At 44.0% G+C, this 27,060-nt stretch overlaps 2 protein-coding genes across 15 annotated transcripts in view; one reads left to right on the top strand and one right to left on the bottom strand.

Moving 5' to 3' along the window:
- The first annotated feature begins 1,092 nt into the window (after positions 1-1,092).
- CABYR (calcium binding tyrosine phosphorylation regulated) lies at positions 1,093-20,081 on the top strand. 9 transcript variants are annotated; one of them, XM_042909442.1, is made up of 7 exons: positions 1,095-1,197; positions 3,755-3,927; positions 4,027-4,080; positions 14,571-14,921; positions 15,774-15,842; positions 17,998-18,601; positions 19,720-19,863. In XM_042909442.1, exons 2-7 carry the CDS (start codon positions 3,780-3,782, stop codon positions 19,772-19,774), a joined length of 1,281 nt encoding a protein of 426 aa, XP_042765376.1. In that variant the 5' UTR covers positions 1,095-1,197; positions 3,755-3,779; the 3' UTR covers positions 19,775-19,863. The 9 variants fall into 9 exon arrangements, 8 of the variants coding, with proteins under 8 accessions (XP_042765373.1, XP_042765370.1, XP_042765375.1 ...); XR_006194993.1 differs by lacking the exon at positions 17,998-18,601 and adding an exon at positions 19,994-20,081 and having other exon boundaries at positions 1,093-1,197; positions 14,571-15,842; positions 19,720-19,876; XM_042909439.1 differs by lacking the exon at positions 19,720-19,863 and adding an exon at positions 19,994-20,081 and having other exon boundaries at positions 1,093-1,197; positions 14,571-15,842; positions 17,998-18,605.
- A 348-nt stretch (positions 20,082-20,429) lies between these two features.
- OSBPL1A (oxysterol binding protein like 1A) overlaps positions 20,430-27,060 on the bottom strand; it is a 243,168-nt gene continuing 236,537 nt past the window's right edge. For 3 of the 6 annotated variants that reach the window (XM_042909432.1, XM_042909433.1, XM_042909434.1), the window contains 3 exons: positions 26,845-26,968; positions 25,218-25,308; positions 20,436-21,669 (listed from right to left, as the gene is read on the bottom strand). In XM_042909432.1, coding sequence (XP_042765366.1) covers positions 21,567-21,669; positions 25,218-25,308; positions 26,845-26,968 — 318 coding nt within the window. In that variant the 3' untranslated portion in view covers positions 20,436-21,566. Of the gene's footprint in view, positions 21,670-25,217; positions 25,309-26,844; positions 26,969-27,060 lie in introns of all 6 variants that reach the window. The other 3 variants (XM_042909430.1, XM_042909431.1, XM_042909435.1) reach the window with 2 other exon arrangements.

Raw genomic sequence — 27,060 nt, forward strand, 5'->3', positions numbered from 1 at the left:
ATGAACGAAAGCACCAAAAATGGTTCATTTCACTTTTATCCACCAAAATGGGGCCCCGGACAGTGGCCAAGGACAAGTATCATCTGCAGACCTATCATCACAATCTAAAATTAGCATTTCTGCTTTCAAAATGCAATCTTCAGGAGAAGAGGGAGCCTGTGACATAATGAGCACTCAGTAACTATTATTTGGAAGATTTAATATGTGTAGAAAGTGCTCTCTGTGCAGCATAAATGGAGACTGGTGCCCTAAGCATTGCCTCTTAAGAGCTCTGGAAGCCTTAACTGTTTTCTGAATTTCTTTAAAGTGTTTTGTGTTTTTTTTTTAATCATATCTATGCCTTGAAGATACTGTTTGGTTGATTTACAATGATTCTTGTTTAAATATTTGAAAACGAATTACGTTGAAGCCCGTTTGGAGTTTGGTCATCATGATTATGGTGGCAGTTAATGCCCAGCTCAAGTATGTGAGTTTGAATGGGTGAAAGAGCAGGGAGCAGGTATTTGAAACAAGTCGATGTGCCTTTACTTTGGTCTGAATTGCAACCGGTTTCTGGTAGTAGGATTTGGGGAGGGTGGGTTGTGTCTGTATTGCCAGATCCGAGTTACAGAAAGTGGAAGTCTCAAGATTATTGCCAAATTCTCTTCCCACAGGTGATTTTCTCAAAAGGGAAAGTACTGTGTTGCATAAAATTATTCGTTCTCTTCAACATTTTAGCATTATGTATACCGTGACAGACTATTCTTCTAAAGGCTGGCTGAAAAGAGTAACATTGTGGAGGAAGGGGTAGTGCGAAGAGGCGAGGCGGCGACTGCAAGAAATGCCATAAATCTATTTGTTTCCTTCTACACCAGCTCTTATTTTATGATGAGCGATGAGAAGTGGAAAGGCCGTAGCCTTGAGCGACTTCTGGCGGTTTGGAAACAGCAGTTTGTATTCTAGAAAAGGCAAAGCCCACCTGCGTGTCTGGCCCGCGGAGTTGGAGCCTTTGTCCTTTGCGGCTCCCCATTGGCTGAGGACGCTGAGGCTCCGCCTCCTTTCCTGACCGCGAGCCCTCAGCCGGAGGGAGGAGCTTTGTGACGCACGCCCTGACGTCCACAGGGCTATAAATACCCAGCTCAGCGCTTCTACTCCTTCAGGAGCCGCCGGCAAGGGGGCAACGAGGAAGCTTTTTATAGCGTAGGCGGAAAGGAAAAGGTGGGGGAGTCTGGAGAAAAGGCCCCCCCCCCCCCCCCCCGCCCTGCGGCCCAGGAGGCGGTCACGCCCTCGGGGCGCCTCTCGCGGTGGGCTCGGTGGATGGTTCTTCCAGTGCTGGGGAAGACGGAGGGCCCTCGGAGTGGGAGGCCCATGGGGAAGGGCAGGCTCACAACCGTGGGTGTGGCGGAGCTCCGGGAGTCCCGGCGGTGGGTCTGCCACCTGCGCCTCCTGAACTAGACGCGGAACCGGGACGTCCGCTCTCCGTTTCGCTGCCCTTCCCACCAAACCAACGGCAAACCAAGCACAGACCCCAACGTAGGTCTTAAGGGAGCGGTGTGTATTGTTGACGTTTCCTGTGGCTCTGAAGCCCGCACTCCCGCATTCTCAGCCTACAGCACCGTTGTCCCGCTCAGGCGTTAGCCCTGGGGGAGTGAGTAAAAACGCAAGCTCACAGTTCAGCACAGGGGTCGGGGTAGTAAAAGAAGTTTTGGACAAGTAACCTCTAAAGGAGAGATTTGGGTAGAATTAAGCGGTCGGTTTTAAGCTGTGTGTGTGTGTGTGTGTGTGTGTGTGTGTGTGTGTGTGTGTGTGTCTGTCTCTGAGTACCCGTCGATGTAGTCCTGCTTGGTGTCGCAGTATTTCTCAACTTGCTCAGGACAATTTTTCTCATGGGACTGTGTTGTAGGACGTACAGCATCCCAGGTCTTGGGGCACTGAAAGGCCTCGCACACTCCCAGAGTGTGGAGTGGTTGGGGGCGCGGCATACCGCCTGCGCGGAGAACCAATAGGATCACTGTACGGCCGTTCTGTCCACGGTTGGTGGCAGCAACTGCCAACTGCCTACAGAAAGGGTGTTTGGGTAGCTCCATCATGGCTGCCGGTAAGCCGCTTTTCCAAACGTGACTTATCCACTCACACTGGGGTGCAAAATGTGTACTTGAAAAAAAATTATATACACATGCACACAAAAATAGCGTATCTGTGGATCATGCATACAATTACTGCCTACATCCCTTAACGTTTAGCTTGTAGCCTGCCAAAGCTGCACTAGTGGTGTGGGGTTGTTTTGGTTGTTTTTTTGTTTTTGTTTGCTTTTTGCGCACTAGTGGTTTTTTAAAGATAGTTTAATTCAGTAAAGGTCAAGTTGACTTAAACTTTGAGAGTAGATTTTCATTAAAGGATTCAATACACTTAATTATATCCTCAAAAGATTTGCTTTGACCAACAGAGATTCATTTTTTTTTTTCCTGACCTTTGGGAAGATGAAACTGCTTTTAAATATTCAGCATTTTGTTATGACACACAACTTTTTATTAGAGGTTGGCTCCTTATATAATTGCTGTAACTAAACACTGCAACTTAGCCTATGAAACTCGTTACTCAACTGTAGGGATGTTGTTGACATGATTCATTATATCACACTATTCCCCTCTTTATGAGGACCTGGGGGAGAAATTTCTCCTGGGACTCGGTGTTCAGAATGCCTCCGAGTCTCCCAGGCAACTGATTTTTTATCTCAGAAACATGAACCATTTAACCAAATTTTTCCTATTTTGTGATGGCTGCCTGGTAGCTCAGGGGCTGATTTGACACGCCATCTCCATCAAAGTGTAGGATGTATGGCTTGCATGGGGATACTAACCTTACCTGTGGCTTCATCATATTTTTCCTACCATGATTTTTCCCTTACCATTGAACTCCTTTCCTTAAATAGTTACTTCTGTTCTTTACATGTATTTATAAACCTCCTGAAATCATCTTGTACAGTGAAACAGAACACACACACACACACTGACACACAGTTTAGGATGGCAATCTTTGCAACTCTTGAGCATTACAGGTTGGACTATGCAATACCCTTGGTACCACTTAAAATCAGAAAGGCGGCAGAAAGGGGAGAGAGGGGAAGACTAGGGCAGAGGTTAAGGGAGGATAGGAGAAAAGAGAGACGTGCATAGGGTAGTGGGTGGTGTGATACCACAAGTAAATTATACCTATTCTGATTGTTAAAGCAAAGGCTAAAAATTGTATATTGAAAGACGATCAACGTGTTCAGGGATACATTTAGAAAAATGAGGAAAAAGATGTTTTCTTGTAGAAACTCTATTCGACAATTCTATCTGATGAAGGTACAGAGAAAAAGCCAGTGCCCATGTAATTTCAAAGGATGTTTAGGCACCGATACACGAGCTTAATTTATCTTTCTTGAAATTCTGCACAAAATATTTACTAAATTTTACAGAAACAAGTTTTGTTTGGTTGGCTCTTTGTTTTTACTATCATCCTAGAGTTCTCACCAGGGCTTTCCCCAGGGGGTTTAATAGTGCTACTCTATTGCTCATCTGCACATAATGAGCTAGTGTGTGTGTGTGTGTGTGTGTGTGTGTGTGTGTGTACGCACTCACGCCTGTGTGTTAACTACCATTAAGAATTAGCCCACTTTGCTAGAATAAATGCCTAGAAATTGGAACTAAAGGTAATAATTTCTATAGGAGACAGATTTGTTGTCAGAAGCTATCATATACTATTTATAAGACCTTGTTTTTCTTCATTATAGTTGATATTACAGACATCCTGCCCAAATGATTTCTTCAAAGCCCAGACTTGTCGTACCTTATGGCCTCAAGACTCTGCTCGAGGGACTTAGCAGAGCCGTTCTCAAAACCAACCCACCAAACATCACCCAGTTTGCAGCAGTTTATTTTAAAGAACTCATTGTGTTTAGAGAAGGTTTGTTATTCCTTGAGATTATATATTTGTTGCTTTGAAAAGGAAGGCATTTTAAGTTGGGAATTTGATGTCTCTAATTTCCTGCATTTATTCCTTCAGGGAATACTTCTCTGGATTTAAAAGATCTCGTTAAACAATTTCATCTGATTGAAGGTAAGTACCACAAGTAGTAACAGTTTAATAATACTAGTTATAAATCATTGCATCATTACTAGCATACATTCAAGCTTCAGAATCATGCCCATAAATATTTTGTTTAATTATACTGATGTTTGTTTAATCACAGTTTAATTTTTATTATTGGATCATTTTTTTTTTTTGAAGATTGGAAACTGACATTTTGGGGGATTTTAAATCTTTAAAAGACAAACATAGGAAACACTCATCTTCAAACCATTTGGTAAAATGAGACCTAGAACAGTATGTATAAACTATGACTCAGACCCTTCCTAATGTCCTCTATCTTTAAGGAAGTACAATGAACTTTGAAGAAAACTGGATGTTGTAGTAATAGATGCACTACTTAGGAAAGTTGTATAAACACTCTTCTTGGAAGATATTTTTATTAAGAAAAAAAACATCTTTTTTTCTTTTTTCCTCCTATGGTAGGTTAACTGCAGTTCAGTTGGAGGGCAAGAAATCAATTGTCATTGACCATCTTTTCTGTCCCAAGTTTTTCATAGAAAGTGGTCTTCTCCAGCCCATCTCTCTGACATAGGGCTGTACAGGGCTTTGATAAATTGTGTTTTATGTATATGTGTAAATGTCTAGGTGGACGTGACCGCATGAAACTGCATTGACAGAGGAGCACCGAGAAAAGTCAGATGGGGAGTAAGAGAAAAGCATAGTTACATGGTGACAATTTGGGTGGCTCACTAAAAGCAAAAGGGTGATCCCAAGGACAGGCATGCATATCTAAAAGAATGGTAAGAAGAAGCTTTTGGCAAAATTTTGTGGAGAAAATGGGAGACTCCCGGGCAGGGAGAGAAATAACGAAGTATTTTTGCTGCTTTAGCTGGCCAACATTTTGGAATGACTGTGGAGAAAGAAAAGGTAGGATCAGTGAGTTTAAGCCACTTTTATACTCTACCAGTTTGGTGATGCCAATAGATAACATAGTCAAGATAGGGAGAAGTCAGGAGTAGGATCTAGGAAAATGTAAAGATCATGAGGGATTTGGGTCTATGGCAAAAGACCCAAAACAGAAAATGAGATTAAGGCTAGCAAGAGTCAGCATTTGAAGGGGCAGGAGAGTCCATTGCTGTGGTTCAGGAATATTTTACTATCTAGCCTGGCTTCTTCCCTGCAGGGTCCTGAGGACATTCCCAGCTTACCATGAGACACAGGTCTGGGATTTGCTTACCACCAGCAGGACATACAGACAAGTGCAAGAACCCTGACAACTCTCCCCTTCCCTGTGAACCTTTCTCTTTGTACTCGTGCTGTCTATACCAGGAGCTATGTTTGAGAGGATTGGGATTGTGCAGGCTTACTATGTTTGAGAGTGGTGATAAAGTCGGTGAATCTTTATGGTGGGAGGTAGCTAACTGGTAGCTTTAAAAAAAATTTTTTTTAATGTTTATTATTTTTGAGAGAGAGTGCAAGCGGAAAGGGGCAGAGAGGGGGGGGGGGGACACAGAATCTGAAGTGGGCTCTAGGCTCTGAGTTGTCTGCACAGATCCCGACGTGGGGCTCGATCTCATGAACCACGAGATCATAACCTGAGCTGAGGTCAGATGCCCAATTGTCTGAGACACCCAGGCTCTTCTAACTGGTAGCTTTTGAGACTAATTTGTTTACTGAAGAACTTACCCACCATTCAGCTTAACAAGTGGACTAAATTAATGTGGATTACTTTAATTAACAGACTGAATGGCTGTAGACCTAGATTGCTCTTTGGCAGTAGAGTAGAAATGAACATTGCTTATTCTAGTTTACTGGGGAGATGGGAAGGTAACATGAAGATATGACCAGAAAATATATTGATTTCATTGTTAACTAATACCAGTTTGGCTCATTTGTCTGCCTTTTATTGTTGTATCAACTGGTTTATTAATGGAAAACAGTGTCCATTAACTTAGGTCCTATCGTAGAGACTGCATGAGTCTGTGTGTATCCAGGAAAGCATCACTCTGGGCTAAAGAGGGACTATCTAGGGATATAGAGGCAGTTTCCATTTGGTAGGGCATTTCCTCCCCTGAATGACATCCTCCTATCTTCTAACTGGCTTAATTCCCCAAACGCAATTCCTGTGGGAGTGCCAAGTACATTTGGCTGCATGGTTGTTGGGTTCTCTACAATAAAAATGTAGGTAGAACAAGTGGCACCTTCTCCTCTAGACAGACTTCCCTTCTGTGGATCCCGCTGCTGTATATGGTGGCACCTATAGTACCCTACATGCTCTCTCGGTCCCAAGGATTGTGGCTCTCCCAAGATTTCAGTGATGTGCAATATGGAAAAGTGGACCATTCTTTGAGGACCATGTGAACTGACCCTTACTTTGGTCTTTCAGTCTCTTCAGCATGAGGCTAGGTCAACCTAAAGGCAGTAGCAGGTATTAGCGCTTGCTGATGTGGGGCAAAGGCTAACTCCCATCCCTAATGCATTGGTCCCCACTCACCTCCCAACTATCAGATGTGACTGTGAAAGACATTGGTTTTTGTCTACAGTACATCCTTGCGCATACCCTTTTATTTGAACACTTCATCCTGGATTTTTCTTGGAAGGAGGCCCATTTTTGGTAGCTTCTTTATAGGACAGACAGGGTTCACCCATCTCCCAGTGCCCTTAAAAATTCATACAAACTCAGGTGATGGAAGAGGTGGGGAGGAAAAGTACCAGATACGAAGCAAACTTTTCTCACTTCTCTGTTGTCTCTCATCATTTCCTCATTTTCCAGAGCCTAGGACCTATGGGATAGTCCCTGACTGTCCAGGCCTCCACTGTGGCATTTCACCCATATATGCCTATTTCCAAAGTAGTTCATGCTGTGAAACTTTCTTGGACTCCCTTCTTGTTTTTTTTTTTTGTTTTTTTTTTTTTTGCAATTTGATTAAACAGATCTCACTACCACATGAATCCATGAAAAGTGCTGCAATTTTTCAGTCTTCTCAGGAGTTTCTTTGTTAATAGAGATGAATCATTAATTGGGGGGATTTTAGAAACTCAGCTCTATTTTAAAGCAAAAGAGTTGTCTCTTAAGTTCCACCACTTAGTATATGGTAGGAAAAGAAAGGAAAAAGGAATGGAATCATTGAGTACAGGCTTACCTTGGAGATACTGTGGGTTTAGTTCCAGACCACCACAAGAAAGCAAATACTGCAATAAAGCCAGTCAGATGAACTTTTTTCATTTCCCAGTGCATATAAAAATTACGTTTTATACTATACTGTAGTCTATTAAGTGTGCAATAGTATTATGTCTAAAAAAAGTGTACATACCTTAATTTAAAAAACTTTACTGCTAAAAAAAAAAAATAAAATGAATTAAAAGGTAACTACCATCTGAGCTTCCAGAGAGCTTGATGGTTGCTCTTGATGTTGATGGCTGCTGACTGATCAGGGTGGTGGTCCCTGAAAGTTGGGGTATCTGTAGCAATTTCTTAAAATAAGACAACAATAAAGTTTGCCACATCAATTGACTCTTCATGAATGATTTCTCTATGGCATGTGATGCTATTTGATAGCATTTTACCCACAGTAGAACTTCTTTCCAACCCCAGTCAGTCTTCTCAAACCCTGCTGCTACTTGAGCAACTAAGTTTATGGAATATTCTAAATTCTTTCAACGGTCTTCACCAGGATTGTAGACCATCTCAAGAAACCACTTTCTTTGCTCATCCATAAGGAGCAACTCTTCCTCTCTTCAAGTTTTATCCTGAGACTGCAGCAATTCAGTCACTTCTTCTGGCTTCACTCCTAATTCTGGCTGTCTTGCTGTTTTCACCCCATCTGCAGTGACTTCCCCCACTGAAGTCATGAACCCCTCAAATTCATCCATGACTTTGGAATTAACTTCTTCTAGATGCCTGTTAATGTTGATATTTTGACCTCTTCCCATGAGTCACAAATGTTCTTAATGGCATCTAGAATGGTGACTCCTTTCCAAAGGTTTTCAACTGACTTTGCCCAGATCCATCAGAGGAATCATTATCTTTTGCAACTATAGCCTTACAAAATGTATTTCTTAAATAATGAGATTTGAAAGTTGAAATTACTTCTTGATTCATGGACTGCAGTATCGATGTATTAGCAGGTATGAAAACCACATTCACCTCATTGTACGCCTCCATCAGAGCTCTTGGATGACCAGGTACATTGTCCCTGAGCAGTAATATTTTGAAAGGAATATTTTTCTCTAAGTGGCAGGTCTCAACCCAGAGTTTAGGGGGTTTAAACTCTAAACCCTCAGTTTATTCAGTTAACCGGGGCGCCCGGGTGGCTCAGTCAGTTAAGCATCTGACTTTGGCTCAGATCATGATTTCGCAGTCCATGAGTTCGGGCTTCGTGTTGGGCTCTGTGCTGACAGCTCAGAATCTGGAGCCTGCTTCAGATTCTGTGTCTCCCTCCCTCTCTCTGCCCCTCCCCTGCTCATGTTCTGTCTGTCTCTCTCAAAAATAAACATTAAAAAAAATTAATAAAAGTAAGTAAATAAAATATTCAGTAAGCCATAGTGTAAATGGACATGCTGTTACCAGGCTTTGTTGTCCCATTTATAGAGCCCATGCAGAGTAGATTTAGCATAATTCTTAAGACCCCCAGGATTTTCAGAATGGGAAAAGAGCATTGGCTTCAACTCAAAGTCACCAGCTGCAGTAGCCCCTAACAAGACAGTCAGATTGTCCTTTGGAGCTTTGAAGGCAGGCATTGACTTCTCTCTAGCTATTAAAGGCCTAGACAGCATCTTCTAATATAAGAATGTCTCACCTACATTGAAAATCTGTTGTTTAGTGTAGCCACCCTCAGTCATGATCTAGCTAGATCTCCTGGATAATTGCGGCGGCTTCTACATCAGCACTTGCTGCTTCCCCTTGCACGTTGATGTTACGGAGACGGTGTTTTTCCTTAAACCTCATGAACCACCTCTGCTCGCCTCAGACGTTTCTTCTGCAGCTTCCTCCTCTCTCAGACTTGATAGAATTGACGAGAGTTAGGGCTTTGCTCTGGATTAGGCTTTTGGTCTAAGGGAATGTTGTGGCTGGTTGGAGCTTCTATCCGGAACACTAAAACGTTCTCCCTATCAGCAATAAGGCTGTTTCGCTTTCTTATCATTCGTGTGTTCACTGGTTTAGCACTTTCAATTTCCTTTAAGAACTTTTCTTTGCATTCACAATTTGGCTAACTGGTTGGCATAAGAGTTCAGCCTATCTCAGCTTTCACCATGCCTTCCTCACTAAGCTTAATCATTTTCTAGCTTTTGATTTAAAGTAAGAGACATGAGACTCTTTCTTTCACTTGAGCACTTAGAGGCCATTGTAGGGTTATCGATCGGCCTAATTTCAATATTGTTGTGTCTCAGGGAATGGGGAGGTCCCAGCAGAGGGAGAAAGATGGGGGGAACAGCCAGTCAGTGGCCTTGCTTAACAGGGTTGCCACAAACCTTCAGTTTGTAAAAAATGCAATACTCGCAAAGTAAAATAAAGTGCGATAAAATGAGGTATACATGTACCTGTTTTGTCCTAGGTACTTACAATATATTTTGTCAATTAAGACACCTTTATAAGTAGGTAACATCATTGCAATTTTACATGAGAAATCTGATGCTTGGGTGTGATTACATAACTTGTAAGCTTCTAAATATTAAGTAATCGGTAGAGTTGGGATGTAAACTGAGATCTTCCTAGAAGCATAACTCATGCTCTTTCTACAGTAAATAGCATTCTAGGATCCCTCTGGAAAAACTTGAAATTCTTCAACTAAAAGAGTGAAGGGAGAGGAATTTCAGCTCCCTTTCCCCACAGTATCTCCTCCTCTTTCACTTCTTCCTCCATCATGTTGTGTAGACCCTGAAGCCAGATTGTGCTAGTTGTCATTTTTTCAGCACTCAGTGAGGAGGGTGGGAAGCACTTTCCTGTTCAGAGTGGTAAATGTATTCTCAACACCACTATCACCTAACATCCCCCTAAGCTTAATTCAGTCCGGTTTCTAGTATCAGCCTTGTCCTGCTTCCAACAAAGGCAGGAAATAACAAACTCTTCTGAAGAACCAAGGAGGCCTAGCCCACCCTGAGTTAACCTGTTAGCTTTTCCTAGTCATCTTGGACATTCTTGGCTTGGCCATAGAACAGTAATTACCGTCATGCACTGTTGTGGATCTTTGGGCCCAGTTTCAATTTCTATGCAGCACCATAGCAGTTATGTGTATCATTAGATGTTGTCTTGAGCTACTTACTCATATCAAACATTTATGAAGTTTTTAGTTTAATTCTTAGTTTTAAAACCTTTTTTAAGTTTGTTTTTGACAGAGACAGAGCTTGAGCAGGGGAGGGGCAGAGAGAGAGGGAGAGAGAATCCCAAAGAGGCTCCACGCTGTCAGCACAGAGCCTGATGTGGGGCTCACGAAACGGTGAGATCATGACCTGAGGTGAAGTCAAGCGTTGGAAGCTTAACCAAGTGTGCCACCTGGGTGCCCCAATTTTTAGTTTAATTCTTGTACCAAATTCTATTCTCATGCATTATTTTCATGGTTGGTTACATATACTTGTAGCTATTCTCTCTTATTAAGTAAATGAGAAATGTATCAATTTCAGGACAGCCTATACCAAATTTTGTGAAGCCCTGGTGCTTACTCTGCACTTTCCTGGGCATTTTTTTTTTTCAAGTAAGGAAATCAAGCTACACTGATGCCCTAAACAGGGATGGGTGATGTGCCAAAATGATCTTTTTATCTCTCCAAGTCTTGTATTTGTCTAGACAGGGTGGTAAAATTTGTACCAAGGTAAGAATTACATTAAGTTGAAAAGGGTTCAAATGATTCTGTGGTGGTGATGTTGGGAAGGGGGCTTGGGCCTTTTATGCTTTTCCACTGTGTTAAGATTAATCAGTTGGGGGAATAGTCCATACTAAAGACAGCAAACAAATCATTGAGCCAATGATATAGTCAAGAGTTGGGGTCAGACTAGGGGCAGAAACGGAGCTAATTAGGATTGAGAGAGGAAGCAGATATGGCAAACCAGAAAATTAGGACAAGGAGGTCAGGGACAGCAGGACCCAAGAGTCAGTACATGAAGGGAGAACATCTTTGAGAAATTTATCGCTCTGCTAGTCAGGAGCCTTGATAGCTCCCTATTGTTCACAAAATCCAAACTCTTTGGTGTTGTAGGGATACTTTTGCAAAAATATTAAACTCTAATATACATGATTTCAGATAGCCTCTGATTGTTCCTGTTCACTCCGTTCATGTCTACCCATTGACGTATTCATTTGCTTTAGGCGAAAATAGCTAGAGCAAGGAAGTCGTTACTCCGTACTGAGTCTCCCAAGTTCATAGCAAGAAAGCTAACACTTTGGAGTTTTGCAGGAACCTGTTTTTGTTGAGAGAAGATCTTGGACTTTCCAGAGTGGAATTTTAATTTACAAGCCAAAGATTCTGGTAGAGTCAAGTTTATATTTAAAATTTTTTTTTAAAATTTGTTTTTGAGAGAGAGAGAAAGAGAGAGAGAGGGCGGGAGAGGCAGAGAGAGAAGGAGACACAGAAATGGAAGGGGGCTCCAGGCTCTGAGCTGTCAGCACAGAGAGGATGCAGGGCTTGAACCCATGGACTGTGAGAGCTTGACCTGAGTCGAAATTGGTTGCTTAACCGACTGAGCCACCCAGGCACCTTACAAGGTTTTATTTTATATATGCCAGGGAGGAGGGGGGTGGGTGGGTAAAGTTAGGATATAAGCTCATCTCCTGCTGCAAAGGGAGGGGAAATGAGAAGTCCTTCCTGGCAATGGGGCTGTGGTACTAGGGCGTGCATAACAATTGCCAGCTGAGATCCAGAGCAGTTATAAGGAAGGTAAAATCTCTGATTGGAATTCCCTAAAACGTGAACAAAACACTTGCTCTTTGCTTTCCTGGGTGCCTCTCAGAGAAGCAGTGTGATTAGCATCGTTTAACATAACCTATGCTACATTCAGCACCTCCACCATAATTGTAATTGTGATCAGACATTCAGTAAGTATTTGTTGAATAAAAAATTCTATTTGAAGCAGATTAGAAATAATGGAGAGTCTTTCTCAGATGGGCCTGAGATAAGATTTCTGATGCCCCAGGATCTGCATGTGGCTTTTAGTTGGTGCAGATGTGTTTCGATTGTCCCAGAGTGCTGAACTCGCAGGGCGTCGGGCTGAGAAAAGTGCAGTTGCTCAACCTGCCAGCTGAGAGCTACAGCACAAAATGTCCAAGCTGGGACTGAATCAAAATTGGCAGCTAGGCCTCAGAGGCTAAAGAGGAACAAATTAGGAAGGGCTCTCCCAGTCCTTGAGTGAAGTAACAGGCCACATTTTTCACAGGGTGGAAATACTTCAGGAAATACAGCAAAGTCAGAGACAAAGCCCAGAGCACAGGCAATAGGTGCTGTGCCTCCACCAGAGGTCACAGACAGGTGGCAGGAAAGGGCTACATGGGTCAGAACCAGAGCTAACTCTCACATTCACATTCCTTCTTTAGAAGTGGGAGAACCTTCGATAAAAGAGCGATACCCCAAAAGGGTGAATAATTAACCAATAAACCAAAGGAGACTTTTAAACTAGAAGGGATAAATACTTTAAACCTAGATCAACTAAATTTTGCCATGTAGAAATGAGCATTTTAATGCAGACAGAGAAAGTAATGCTTTGTGACAGGTCTGTCATAGTGTGTAAATTTTCATCCCTTTACAGGCCCCTGAATGCAAACACAGCTTCCTGCAATCTGCATCTATCCTGCCTTTGCAATCCTCGCTCCCATTAAGTACAAGACAGTTTGTTGTCTTCTGAGTTTTGCTTTATGCTGCTCCCCTCTCCAGGAGTTCCTTTCCACCTTTCAAGTGCTACATATCCTTAAAGCCCAATTCATTATTTCATTTAACAAATATGTACATTCCTACCCACTGCCAGATGTTGTGCTAGGTGAGATTCAGTGGGGAAGGAGAGAGTTCACTTTCAGCTCTGATGGAGGGGCTGGTATCACACCTAGCCTCCTATCAACAGCCATAATGCTGAAGAAATTGTACAAAACAAAGTCCAGTGCCTGGATACTTGGGAGAAGAGATTCACAGAAAGTGAGCCCCTCATTCACCCTCGCAGCATTTTTCAAACTCTTGCACAGGGAAAGCGAGGCCAAGCAGAGAGAGTGGAAGTGTCCCTGGGAAGAGGAAATGCAGAAGCAGAGTTAGGGGCTACTAATATGGCTAGGATTCAAGCAACAAAGTATCTGAGGGAGTGTTTGCAGAGAAGAATCCTACCCCCCCACCCCCATAAAAAAACGCAAAGCCCTTTTCGTTGGGGTTGCTGGCCAACCCCGAGCCGCTTGCCTGTGGAGGACAGCTTGGGGCTTAGCCGGGAAGAGCTGGGGGGAGACAGGCAGCTGAGTGGGGGGGTTTGAGAAGTAGTGTGCTGTTGGTGTGGGGGAGGTTGGGCCCAGCCGAGGTGAAGAGACTTGTGAAACTCTGGCCATGCAGTTGAGACTCGAGGAAGGTCAAAGCCAAGGAATAATAAACCTTGTGGGAGGACTAAGAACAAAACTGAAACACACTTTGTGCTTTTCCTGCAGATAGCATTCTGGTATTAGGGAAACATTTCCCCAAGAGAGAATCCTCAGTGCGGCAAGCAGATGTGACCGCGTGCGACGAGGAAGGGCCGGGGGGGGGGGGGGGGGGTGGTGGCAGGCAGATGCGGAGCTGAGAAAAGGGGCTCACAGCAGTTTTCCAGTCCTAGGAGTTTCTGCACGTCGCCAGCCCTCTAGCCATCCCCAGCCATGGGAACTTCTTCCTGCCCGAGGACTCACCGAGTCCACACGTACACATGGGTCCAGAGTTCTCTCTCGGTCCCTCTTGTCTGGGTCAGTATGGCTTGGCCTGCATTATCAGATCTTGCCAGCAAGATCACTACCATTTTTAGGCTAGACTAGATGGGGCTTCCTAACATAGAAGTGTCCTGTAGTCAAGTTTTCCGATTCATCGTTAAATTTTATATATGCATTTTCTTAAATTGAGGAATGCCTTTATTAACATGACAGCATTTGTTTCATTAATAAGCTATTCCATCAGCTGAAGATGAGGTCACTTACTGCTCGGGTTGAAGTCTTGCCCTCTGCCCTCTGGTTTTGTGTAGGAGTTTAGATCAGAAGCTTTTTCCATGGAGGTTTTCAACTCAATTCTAGGCAGTTATGGTCTTTTCCCTGATGCTGACCAGCTGAAGGTGGTATCTGATTATGCGTTTTGTCACCGTGCTGCTCAGGGTCACTTAGTTCTGAGGAGATGAACTGAGTGAGGGATCTTTTGAGTGGATCAGGACAGGGAAGTTTCATTACCCACACGAAATCACTGATGTTGGGAAATAAAGCAAACTCTTTTGTACTCGTGTATGTACTGCCATCTGAATGTTCTACCTGTTACTGCTTTAAAGTTTGGTGGCAGGTGGAGGGGGACACACGCTTATTAACCCATCCGGCTGTTTGTTAGTAGAGAGATGGTCAGAAGGAATGACACACGAGAAGAAACCAGAATGTGTAAAAGAACCGGTAGGAACATCCATAGTTTCCCACGAACCTACACGGATGGAAAAATCTACAGACACAGAGGAGGACAATATAGCTGGACCACTGTTCATCAGCAAAACCACTCAGTTCCCATCAGTTCATGCTGAGCTGCTCCCAGAGCCCGAGGAGACGACCGAAGCCGCTCGAGGCTCCAGTTCAAAGCCAACTACCTCTAAGGCTATGAGCCCACCGTCGTCACCGTCTCCGGCAGCTGGCTCCCCGGAGTTTGCTTATGTCCCAGCCGACCCAGCTCAGTTTGCTGCTCAGACGTTAGGTAACGTTGCATCTATTCATTCTGATCAGTCTGACGTGTTAATGGTGGATGTGGCAACAAGTTTGCCTGTGTTTTCCGAGGAGGTGCTCAGCTCAGAGGCTGCCGAAGATGCCGCGGCAGCCACTCCTGCTGTGTATTCTGCAGAGGTGGTGGCCCTGCAGGTTCTGAGCCAAACATCTGTCCGTGTAGATTTGGGTTCTGAATCTAAAGACGATGACGCTGAGCCATCAACGGCTTCCTCATTCCCCTTGCAGGATGAACAAGACCCTCCTGCTTACGATCAAGCTCCTGAGGTCCCTTTGCAGGCTGATATTGAGGTCACATCATTCGTTCATATATCCTCTATCTATAACGATGAGCCTGTGACTGAAGGAGTCACTTATGTCGAGCAGATACCAGAGCACATAGTTATCCCTTTCACTGATGACGTTGCTACTCTTAAAGAAAATGATCAGTCATCACCCTCTGGTCCCATTCCTGTAGCACTCATGAGGGGCTCAGGCAAAGCCGTAGGTTCTGGAAAACGTGCACAGTCGGAGGAGGACGCAGAATATTCCTCGGTGCAAATGGAGGCAGAAGCAGTTCTGTACTCCAACACCTCCCTGCAAGGTCCGCCTGCACAACTCCAGGATGCAGAGGGCTCTACCAATGCAGTAGGCTCTGAAAAATCTTTGCACCTTGAAATGGAGTTTACTGCTCCAGTCCCTGGCAATCCTGGGCAGGAGGAATCCGGGGAAAACTCTGCCACCCAGGAGATGGAGGCCACACTTGCGCTCTCTGGGGAAGCTGCCAAAGCAGGGAGCTTGGGTGCATCTGTAAGGTCATCTGGTGGTCCCCCCATTCCTGTTCCAGAAGGTCTTACTGAGCCAGAAATCGAACCAGAGTGGGAAGCAGCACCCGAACAAGGTTTGATGGAGCCAGGTAAGAAAATTAGATACTGACAAAATTAAAGATTACATTTCAGGTGCCATCTAGATTTCAGGTAACCTCTAGGTAGGCTCCCTACAGATGGGTCGAAAGACTTTTAAATAGTTCTTAAAACGGCAAACCTACGTAAAGGCTTTGTTGAATTTGAGATTTTACCCTTACAAGATGAGTGATTTTAAAGTGACATCACCAAAGCTTGGCCTCAGAGTTTGCTCGACACGGCACAGGTAGTGAAGAACCCTAAGAGCCAACTGTCAGGCCCAAGATACGTGAGGTGGCCGCGGTGGTGTTGGTTTGCAATTCCTCGCTTGTGAACGTAAACTCCAACTGCACAACGCCTTCCGGAGGCTGCGGCCTGTGGCGCGTCAGGGAAATGGTGGTGTGTCGCCCTTGCTTTCGCGCTGCGGCAGGAGAGCTCTGCGAACGGGTGTGGGGAGCTGGCCTGGCCCCGGCCTCCTGGCTGGGGGCTCCTGCAGCCAACGGGGGGGGGCTTCACGCCTGGATGGCGAGGACGGGTCAGGCCCAAGTTCTGTCACACGGGAGAGCACGGAGGACCACCGGGCACTGGCACTGCCGAAACGGCTGGTCTCCTGCCAGCTCCCTTGACGGGTGCTAACACCCCACTGCTTTCGGGGCTGCTGGATCTTTCGGGGGCTTTCCCGTGATACAGAAACGATTTGACCTCTCTCTCCATCTAACTGTGGCGTTTGGTCCGCCCCGCCCCCGGCCTCCTGTCTCCTCCCTTTTAGGGACGGATGGGTCATACAGGAGCCAACCTCCCCCATTCCTTTTGCAGAAACACTCTCAACTGCGGCTCTTCCCAGAGCCAGAATGGTCAAGTGTTACCAAAGCAGGTGTTCGGGGATCAAATTCTGTCTGGCAGTGTGATGGGGTCCTGCACAGCTGAGAAGGCAGAGGGCAGCGTTGGGAGCTGGCACACAGGACGGGCACTACACTCGTGGCTTATGCAGCACTGGCATCCCGAGTGACTGTTTTCAGGGCCTCGCCCTTTCTAAAGCACTACGAGGATATTTCAAATGGAAGACTGGGCTTGTCCATATTTTTAATTGGCTTTGCAGAAGGATCAATTGACAGCATCTGAAGCTACTGAAAACTTACCAGTTTAATCATGTGCATAGTGTTATTTTCTGGGGAAGAAGAAAAGCTACACCGGGGATACAAGGCCCAGGGCTCACAAGGTGAACTTAGCACACTCTGGGCAAACTCCATCAGGAAGGAGTTTCGCCTCCGTCCCATCTTCTGCGACTCAGCTCTCCACGACAGTACAGTCTTCACTAGGCAAGTCAAACTTGACATCATAGATTCCTGGGGGTTAGATGGATGGCACTCCCTAGACCTTTTTTTTTTTTTTTTTTTTTAATGTTTATGTTTGAGACAGAGAGTGCGAGTGAGGGAGGGGCAGAGAGAGGGGGAGACAGAGAATCTGAAACAGGCTCTAGGCTCCAGAACCCGACGTGGGGCTCGAACTCACCAACCGTGAGATCATGACCTGAGCCCAAGTTGGATGCTTAACCGACTGAGCCACCCAGGTGCCCCTAGACCTCTTTTTTCTTAACCCGAGACCAACAGGCCTCATACTGCCACCTAGGACCTTTGACCTCAAGCCTCGCCTAAAAGGGGTGCTCTCTGGGGTTCTGAGTCCTAGATCATGAGATGATCGTACGTGGGGACAAATTAATGGGAGATGATGGTGCCTGTGAAGGGCCAGAGATAACTGATAATGTAATCAAAAGATTGCAGCTGTATTAACACTTTTTCAGTGGCTTCACATGCCCTTCAGTTGGTTGTTTTGGTAAAGCCACTAGTTTGGTAAAGTCCTGAGGATGCTGTGACAGCCACATCTAATGGGGGTGTCCCTGGAAGCGGCACTTAGCATGAGATTGCTTCTTTAGCCACAACTCTAGTGCCCCTGCCGCTTGCTGTCCCAACACTGTTCTCGCTTTCCAACTGGACAGAACCGCTCTTCTTTCACATTACCAAACACTATTTAGCCCTCTCTCTAGCATGCTTTATGGCACATATTTACTGCTCCAGCTGTTTATATGTAAACTTACAAAGACATTTCTGTGCATAGCGCCTGATACAGAGACCAAACCTTTAATGCCTGCAAATTTTTTTTTTTTTATAGCCATAGCAGCAAGTGAAGCAGGACAACCACCACCATATTCTAACATGTGGACCCTTTATTGTCTAACTGATATGAATCAACAAAGTCGCCCATCACCGCCACCTGCACCTGTGCCTTTCCCCCAAGCAACCCTCTATTTATCTAATCCTAAGGATCCACAGTTTCTGCAGCAGCCACCGAAAGTTACTTCTCCAACTTACGTGATGCTGGACGACAGCAAGAAGACCAGTGCCCCACCTTTTATTTTAGTAGGCTCGAATGTTCAGGAAGCTCAGGATTGGAAACCTCTTCCTGGACATGCTGTTGTTTCTCAGTCAGATGCCTTGAAGAGATACACTGCAGTCCAAGTACCCATCGCTGTTCCTGCAGATCAGAAATTCCAGAAACATACCCCAAACCCCCAGAATGGTAGTCCTCTGCCAAGTGGACAAGATGTCCCCAGGCCACAAAGCCCAGTTTTTCTCTCTGTCGCATTCCCAGTAGAAGATGTAGCCAAAAAAGGTTCAGGATCTGGTGACAAACGTACCCCCTGTGGAAGTTATGGTATTGCTGGAGAGATAACCGTGACCACCGCCCATGTCCGCAGAGCAGAAACTGGGAACTGGTAGGTGCGTTTTCCTACCATAATGTGTGGGCCTTGGCTTGCTCCTAGTGTTTGATTTGCTGATCTGGAGGTTGAGGTGTTTATGAAAATTGCATTGAGATATGCAAGGAGTTGGTGTATACTCAAATTTGATGAGGTTACTATCTCCAAGTTCATTGCCCCCAATTGCTAATAAATGCAGTGTGTGTACTGCACCGTGAGGACTACTCGGACTTGGTGCCTAATACATGAACCGATCCACTCGATCACCTGGGAATATGGGTTCTTCATCTAGCCCCTGGAAGATACTAGAAAAAGGGTAGATTTATAAGAAGACATTCCGTAGGAACTGTATAATCCAATTGGCGTGTTAAGGGGTGGGTCGGAGCAGAGACAAGACATGAGCACTGGGGACAACTGGAGAGAGATAAGAGATTGTGTGTAGAGCAGTATGTTTGTTCCCTCTCAGAGTGAAGATTTATAGATTTACACAGTAGGAGTCTGGAAACGCCCTGAAGAGCCCAAACTGGAATGAACTGTGGATAAGACAGTTTTATCACTCACAGATGATCATTAAATTCTTTATCTACCCGGTACTTAATGCCATGTCCTGTGCTCGTCCCTCCTTCCTGAGGTGGGTAGGCAGGGCAAACCAGGGGCCTTCCCACTTAGTGGGGGAAAGCACCAGAGTTAATTACACCATGTGAAGTAGGGGGAACCAAACAAGATGCTGACAGGTGTTCAGGCCCAGATGCAAACTGACCACTGAGTGAGTGCAAGGAGCCAGCCTTGTAGAGACCCCACAGACCAGGCCTAGGGCTTGAAAGAACAGGAGTCAGACACCCCAAGGAGGCCAAAATGAGAGCGGCTGGGAAGAGCCGGGACAGCACCTAAGAGGACGCTGGAGCTGTGAAGAGAGGACCCTATGAGTCAGGGCCTCTGTGTCCCTAGGAGAGAGACTGGGGTTAAAAGCTCAGTAGGAAGCCAGAGCTGGAGGTCACTAGAGGGAGCAGAGACAGGAGTTAAGGAGGTATAATGCAACTGTTAAACCCACACCCCCGCGAGTTCTGCTCCTTAAAACAATTTGTGGGAATTTCAAGCTGAACATCTGATGGGCAAAAGCTACATTTCCTTCACAGGCAGGTTCGAATACTACATCGCATTTCAGGAGACAACTCGGTTATCAAATCTTAGGTCTACGTGCCCTTATTCATCACCCCCTTTGTAGACTTTTAGCAGAATTGTCAAAATGGCTTTCTCAGCATGAAATGCTGGGATATTTCACTGCAAATACAGGTAAATGAGTAGATAAGAATTTAATGATAGGAGTGCAGACCTCGTATTTCTGATCTGCCGTTCTTTTTACTTGTTCATTTTCATGATTAAACAATTCACTGTTTGCATTCCTAACAGATGCCAGAAGTGACGCCATTTGAGTCAACCTTCAAGGTGGAGTCTGCCACCCCGTGTAATTTGTCAATAAACTTCATGCAAGCATAAAGCCTTGTGTTCTCATTTTGTAATTCAGGACAACCGATTACAGAAGGCCATAAATCTTTGCAGACTTGCAGAGCCTTTTCCAACTCTGTATATACACCGTAGAAGAAAAAACTCCCACTCTATTAACACCTCTCCTCACACATTTCCTAGGTGGGCATTCCCACTTGGGAAGTCCATGTTTGGTGTGCACACCAGGGGAATACAGGGGGCACTTCAGTGTAATACTGTATTTACCCAGATAACACTCCCCAGTGCTGACTGCCTCCTGAGCCTGTGCTGGTTAGCTCTGTGGCCCCACGGACGGCAGGACCACGAGGGCTCTGTGCACGGGCACTCGATAATTTAGGATCCTACCAATTGCCAACATCAGTATATTTGAAAGTTTAAGAAACCACACTTTTGGGGAACATTCTAAAGCCTTTATTTAGCATCAGGTAGATTATTTCATTGTAACACTTGTTAACTTCAAGACAGCAATTAAAATAATTTACTGGCAGCTACCTAAAGCCCCTTGGAGCAAGATCTCAGTCCAGGGTTGGGTGGATAAATACCATTAGATTAATGTACCCCAATGAAAGGGGCAAAGCTACTGTATAGTAGGTCTCCATACAGATTTTAAGTACACGGGGGCCTTACGTACTTGCAATGCACAAGACCCCCTATTGTGTAGTTTGGTACTTATAATACATGAGTGCAACTTCACGTCTCAGGTGGCCTTTGCCACAAAAGTTGAAGCATTTATAAAGGTTTGTCATTATGTAATGATGGTGATTAGAATCTATTTCTAGGGCATTTTTGTGAACTAGATTTTATACGAATTTTCAATTCAAACACCTTTTAATTCTAAGGACCATGATTACAGAAAATTGTAAAAGTAAATTCAGAGCACTAAAATACCTTTTCCAGTTTAATTTTTTAGAATTTTCAAATCAGGAACAAGTTTTTCTTTTTGGAAGTGGGAAGAGGTAAAATTGAGAGGATTAGTACGAAGAAAAGCCATCTTTTTAACGTAGTCTTTACACAATGACATAACCTTCTCTACATTTGAGCACATTAACATTGTATAGAAGAGTTCTAAACATTTCAAAGTCACATCTAAAACATTCAAGCATGACAGCATAAAAATATTCAAAATAACTTGATTTGGGACTACTATATAATTCCATAAAGCTAAAGTTACAGTTGGGTATAAACTTTCAGTAGATATGGCAACAGCAACCATAAAAAGCATTTTCTCCACACAGTTTCTCTTACCTCTCTAAAACAGTGTTCCAAAGAAGTAAGTTTGGATAGCAAAATTACCCATTTTTCCTGACTTTCCTCACCAATATCACCTCATGCCCTACTTTTGTTGAGTGAAATGCAAGTTATCTCAGAGCAGGTTTTTTCTTTTTTTAAAAGATGAGTAGAAACCAAGGAAAAAATTTAAAAACATAGGTTTAAGACTTATTTTTAGATTAGCCAAACACCCTGACTTGTGTGCATTTTAATAAATGTCAGGCAAATTGAAGTAGTTTCTGTCCCAGTAGCTGCCCGAGTAAAGCCAGTCCTGTGCTCCATTGTAGGGATTAGGACCTTGATGGAACCACCTGTTTAAAAAGAAAGCACAAGATTGATGGGGGAAGCTGAAATCACAGGGTACCTGCCACTTCGCCCTGAGTTACGGATTTCCAAAGAGACTTTTAAAGAAGTCCTATTGTTTTTAGAGACCGCCTATATACTATAGAGAGTAGGAGTCCAAAAGATAGGATGATACCACACAAAAGGTTCGTGAGTTTTTTCACAGCATTCAGCAAGAGTACTCAACAGAAGTAGGATCTTCTGTCTGATGGGATAAGAACAATACTATTTGTCTAATTGTTCACTCTCTAGCCACATTATCTTCCACCAGGAGGCTTTTTTTTTTTTTTTTTTAAGGTTTAAGGAATTAGGACAAGGAAACGAACTTTTATGAACTTTGACAACATACCAGAATAACAGGTAAGCTACTGGCTTCAGAGATGATGCCCCGTAAACTCAAAGCAGAAGTGGAATGTCAGAGACGTCTGATTTTAAAGACCATGATCTTTCCAATCTACTGTGCCACACCTAATCCGCTGAGACTAGTCCTCACCTTCCTAGGTCTCCATTTTCTCCAGGCTAATACGAATTCTTAGGTTGCATCTAGCAGTTAACATCCGTATCTGTCTTTTCTAGTTCTGCACAGAGGTGCCCTAATCATTTTCTTACCCTTTAAAAAACATCACATCACTGTTTCCGATAGCCCCAAGTGTTCTTCAGGTGATGGAAATGCAAAATTACTTGCTCAAAAGGTTCACAAATTTGTGTCACATTAAAAAAATTTTTTTTAACAAAATGAAGTTACATGTGTTGGGTAAGTCTCAAATGTCCCTATTATCCCTACAGTAGCACAAAATGCTCTAAGAGAAAAGACTGCTTCAGATTAGGCAGATTCCTTGGAGGACCACAAAGTAAATGTGCATTAGACCACATTTTCTAGAATATTAATATCTAAATTCTCTATTCAGTTTTTGGGACTTTTTCCTACTTAGAAAATTTGAGTCTACTTTAAATGATCAAGATAGATCAGATTTGGTTAAGTTAAGCAGACTGGAAATATAACTTAAAAACCTGTTATTTGATCAAAGTCACAAAATTCTAACAGTATGAAGTATATAGTTACACACCTTTTGGTCTCAAAAGTCCAAGCAGTAAAAGCACTTTTGCAGTTAGGCTTAGCAAAGTCAAGCACTTCAGAAAAGCAGGAAAATCCAAATCAAGTAAAAAATAATTTAAAAAATAATCCAAGCCTCAGGCCATGGTGCCATGGGGTAAGCCAAGTTCTCTGAAGACCAGGACTGCAAGCCCCCCTTAGGGCCCGCCTGCTCTTGGACAGGGTCCGAACGCCACACTGGAGATGAGCACACCTCAGAGTTGACGGTCTGATGCATGGGATTAGAGTCTCCCCCTCAACCGCTAGCTCTAATTTTGAGCACTCGTGTCTGGAAACCTCCGCTCACACACAGAGACCACAAAGTCCAGTTAATTTGTCCTAAACTCACACATTTTAGGCACAGGTCACATGGAAGAGGAAGGTAAGATTTCTGTGCTTTTAGTATTTTGGAGTCTACGGCGTCTGCAGGTCTGAATCAGGAACGTAGCATTCTATAAAATGTGAATTCTGCATGATGCTCAGATGATCAGGGAGACAGCCTCATCAATTTTTTTGGCCTCATCACATCGCCCGCCTCCCTCCTCTTAAAAATCCTCTCTCACCGGTCCCTCTACCTCCTCCCTGTACCACACTGATTTCCTCTAGGAAAATAGGTCAGGATTACAAGCAGGCCTTTTCAAAAGCAGGGGCCATAGCTGACAGCCAAAAATTTGGGAGCCTATCGTCTCTTCGAGTGAAACCAGTATTAGCAGGAATGCCAGCTTTTAGCGCGGAGGAATTTGAGACGGATTTTAATAAGTTTCCGGGTTTGATAACTCTGAAGGCTAGTTAGCTCTAACCCAGCAGAGAATGTTCCTTTATAAACTGTCCTGCCCCATCCTACCCTAGTCAAACTGAACCACGCCTTTCCAACACACATCGTCAATCCTGAGAAGAGTCAAGTCCGTGAGTGTGCACTCTTCCCACCTCCACTAAAAAAGAGCTCAAAGCACATATTCTTTGGACAAAGGGTCGATAGGATCATTTTAAAGAGGTACATTCATATAAGTACTACTGATGCTAAGAGACAGTGTGGTAGAGAGGCGTCAAATTGTAGCCCACAAACGCGGCCCCTCGTTTTATTTTCAGGCGACTACAGAGCTATTTAAAGCTCATTACTTTCTGAATGCTATGACTTTGACAGTAAAAATTCTTAGTGGACTTTTCGCTTACATTGTACACCTGAAAACACGACCAGAAAAATAAAGGAGTTAATAATGAGAAATATAGTATAAAAGTGGGGTTTTCTGCAAAAAGAGACTAGAAATTATGATAAAATGAGTCAAGTCTTTTCAAAAGGGATCACAGGAAAGCAATGTAGCTTTTCCTTAAGGATTAATGAAGGTGGAGGGTTCTAATCACAGGCCTGCGGCTCACTAGCAGTGTGCCATGAGCAAGTCCCCTAAATGAAATACACCAGCATTTGTTTTCCTCTGAACAACAAAGGGATTTCTGGGCCACTTTCCAAACTGTATTCCACGGAGTTTTAGGGAGCTGGGGAACGTACAGGGTGGAAGAAGGTGAGGGGTGGCCAAGGTCCTGCCCCTACTCCTCACCCGACCACCGCAGCTCTGGTTCCACACATCCTGTATTTGGAGATTCTTTATACATTCATTGGCAAAAAAACTTTTTATGCTAACCACGTCCAAAAAACACTTAGACTGGATGAAATCTAAGGTCATTTCTAGTTCTAATAATTATCTATTTCTCAGATGCAAAAGGGCTACCAATGTCTACTGAAATGCTTGCAAAAGTACACCCATATTGGCTCTGCAACTCATTTAATAACCGAGTTATGGGACAATGGTTTCTATCATGTGATACAAACGTAGAAAATGTTTTTATTCTATTCCTGTTTCCAAGTGATTCTATTACTCAATACAGGGACTCTGAAAACTTCTCTTTAAAAAAAAAGTTCAAAACTTAGAAATTTTATGGCCACTTTCTATTTCTGAATGGTATCCAAGGTTACTTTATACATATTGTATTTCTGGTACATGTCTAATCCCTTGTGTTTGGAAGAATAAAGGCACTGTCTAAATATCTTGGACACATGATAAACATATAAGCAAACGGCCCTGTACGTTCACTCACGTGTACTATAAGAAAATAGCTCCAAACCTACTTTCATGCCAAAATCTGTTAATTCCAGATTTTACCTTCCCTCTTACAATAACGAAAAGGGCAGGACGTGGCCAGACAAGGAAGGCAGACGGTTGGCTTAAACGACTCACCTCCAGTTAATTGTGTGGCAATATTGTAACCTTAATTTCCAGATAGTCCCTTTCCTGTGTCACACATGCAAGTCTTGCCGCTTTTCTCTCACACCTGGGAACACTGGCAGGGCTTGTGTCAGGCCTGGCTTAGCAGATCTGCATCTGAGTGCCCTGCCCCCCACAACAGCCTGGGGTGCCCCACACGCACCTTGTCTTCCAGTCCTCCTCCGACTTGGACCTGTTTTTGCGGGCTGCTCTTTGTTTTTCCTCAAGTCGTTTTTTTTCTTCACTAGCTTGATCTAAGGTATGAACATTAATGGAAAACCGTTATTCTCCAGGTAGAGCCTGCCGGGCACAGTACTAAGCACAGTGACGTTTTGGACGAGCACCATCTACATGTATTCACACGATCTCTGTCTTATTAGAAAACAAACATTACGTTAAAATTTTCACACACACCCAAGGTAGTGAGAGGCAGAGGGGTCACTCAAGGCCCAGTCATCTCTTTCTACAGTCTAGTCCTGAACAGCTTCTGCATTTACCAAAAGAACCTACTAATCTTGGGGCATCCAGGTGGCTCAGTCGGTTGAGTGTCCGACTTCGGCTCAGGCCATGATCTCACCATCTGTGAGTTCAAGCCCCATGTCAGGCTCTGTGCTGACAGGTCAGAGCCTGGAGCCTGCTTTGGATTCTGTGTCTCCCTCTCTCTCTGTCCTTCCCCTGCTCGCACTCTGTCTCTCTCTCAAATATAAGTAAACATTAAAAAAAAAAAAAAAAAAAAGAACCTGCTTATTCTTTTTAAAAAAATTTTTTTTAACATTTATTTATTTTTGAGACAGAAAGAGAGAGAGCATGAACAGGGGAGGGTCAGAGAAAGAGGGAGGCACAGAATCTGAAATAGGCTCCAGGCTCTGAGCTGTCAGCACAGAGCCCGACGCGGGGCTCAAACCATGGACCGTGAGATCATGACCTGAGCCGAAGTCAGACGCCCAACCGACTGAGCCACCCAGGCGCCCCAAGAACCTGCTTATTCTTAAGGCCAAAATAATTATGTTCAAAAGCTTCAATGGAAAATTGGGTGGAAAAACTGAATCAATGTGAAATTTTCTTAATCCTTGGTGAGACCTCACAGAGCTTCAGATTCTATTCATAAGAAATTCAAACAATTTTCAAAAATCCTGTCTCACTGATCATTCAAGGACAGCATTAGGGCATGTGGTTAGAACAGGGCTTTTGGACCCTAGTGTCCCCGACACATCATCACACTGCCGGGGTGCTTGTGGGGCGTCCTGCGAGCTGCAGGACCTCTGGCAGCACCCCCAGCTTCTAGCCACTAGATGGCCAGCAGCAGTTCCCCAGACGTGACAAACTCTCCGGACACTGCCGCACATCCTCGGGGGGGGGGGGGGGGGTGCTTCCCTTTTGAGAACCACTGATTTAGAACAGATTTAACATCAGGTAAAAATGTTGTAATTAACTGAGGCCACACTCTTCTTTGAGGCTCACGAGGTATTATTTGGGTTCTTAAACATACAGTGAAATAATTAGAATATAGTTTAAAGTTGATAACGATGCTATTATTTTCTCAAATTCCCCTCTGACATTTAAGACATGCCTCTGGCCATATGTAGAATATTAAACCGTCAGGGAGGATCACTGAAATAATGAATCTAAGCTACTAAAGTCTACCTCAGATTTCCAAATTTTAAATGAAAGCTACTGAATTTATATTGAATTCAGACTAAAAATGCTCGTACCATCACAATGATGCTACTGATCACACGACCCCCTCCCCCACATCTATCTACACCATTTCACCACCAGACACTCGTTACCTATTTCTCCATTCTCCATGGCTCTGATGTCAGGCCGTAACCTGCAGTCTGTCTTAGGAATCACGCTCTCCATTTCCTTGTCTACTTCATTCAAAACCATTGCAAAGCTAGTAAAGTTATACATCTGAAAAGCAGCAAAAATGTTCAAATTAACATGTAGCAAGGCGTACTGCAACCCGAAAGCCCCTGAAGACACAATGACTTGACAATGACTCC

The sequence above is a fragment of the Panthera leo genome, chromosome D3 (genome assembly GCF_018350215.1).
Source record: "Panthera leo isolate Ple1 chromosome D3, P.leo_Ple1_pat1.1, whole genome shotgun sequence".
NCBI lineage: Eukaryota > Metazoa > Chordata > Mammalia > Carnivora > Felidae > Panthera > Panthera leo.

Excerpts from the sequence above, each read along its gene's own strand:
- CABYR (XM_042909436.1), top strand. The coding sequence starts at position 3,780 with ATGATTTCTTCAAAGCCCAGACTTGTCGTACCTTATGGCCTCAAGACT. Across the intron at positions 15,843-17,997 it reads ACAAGGTTTGATGGAGCCAG|CCATAGCAGCAAGTGAAGCA; the intron begins GTAAGAAAATTA and ends TTTTTTTTATAG. Across the intron at positions 18,602-19,719 it reads AGAGCAGAAACTGGGAACTG|GCAGGTTCGAATACTACATC; the intron begins GTAGGTGCGTTT and ends TTTCCTTCACAG.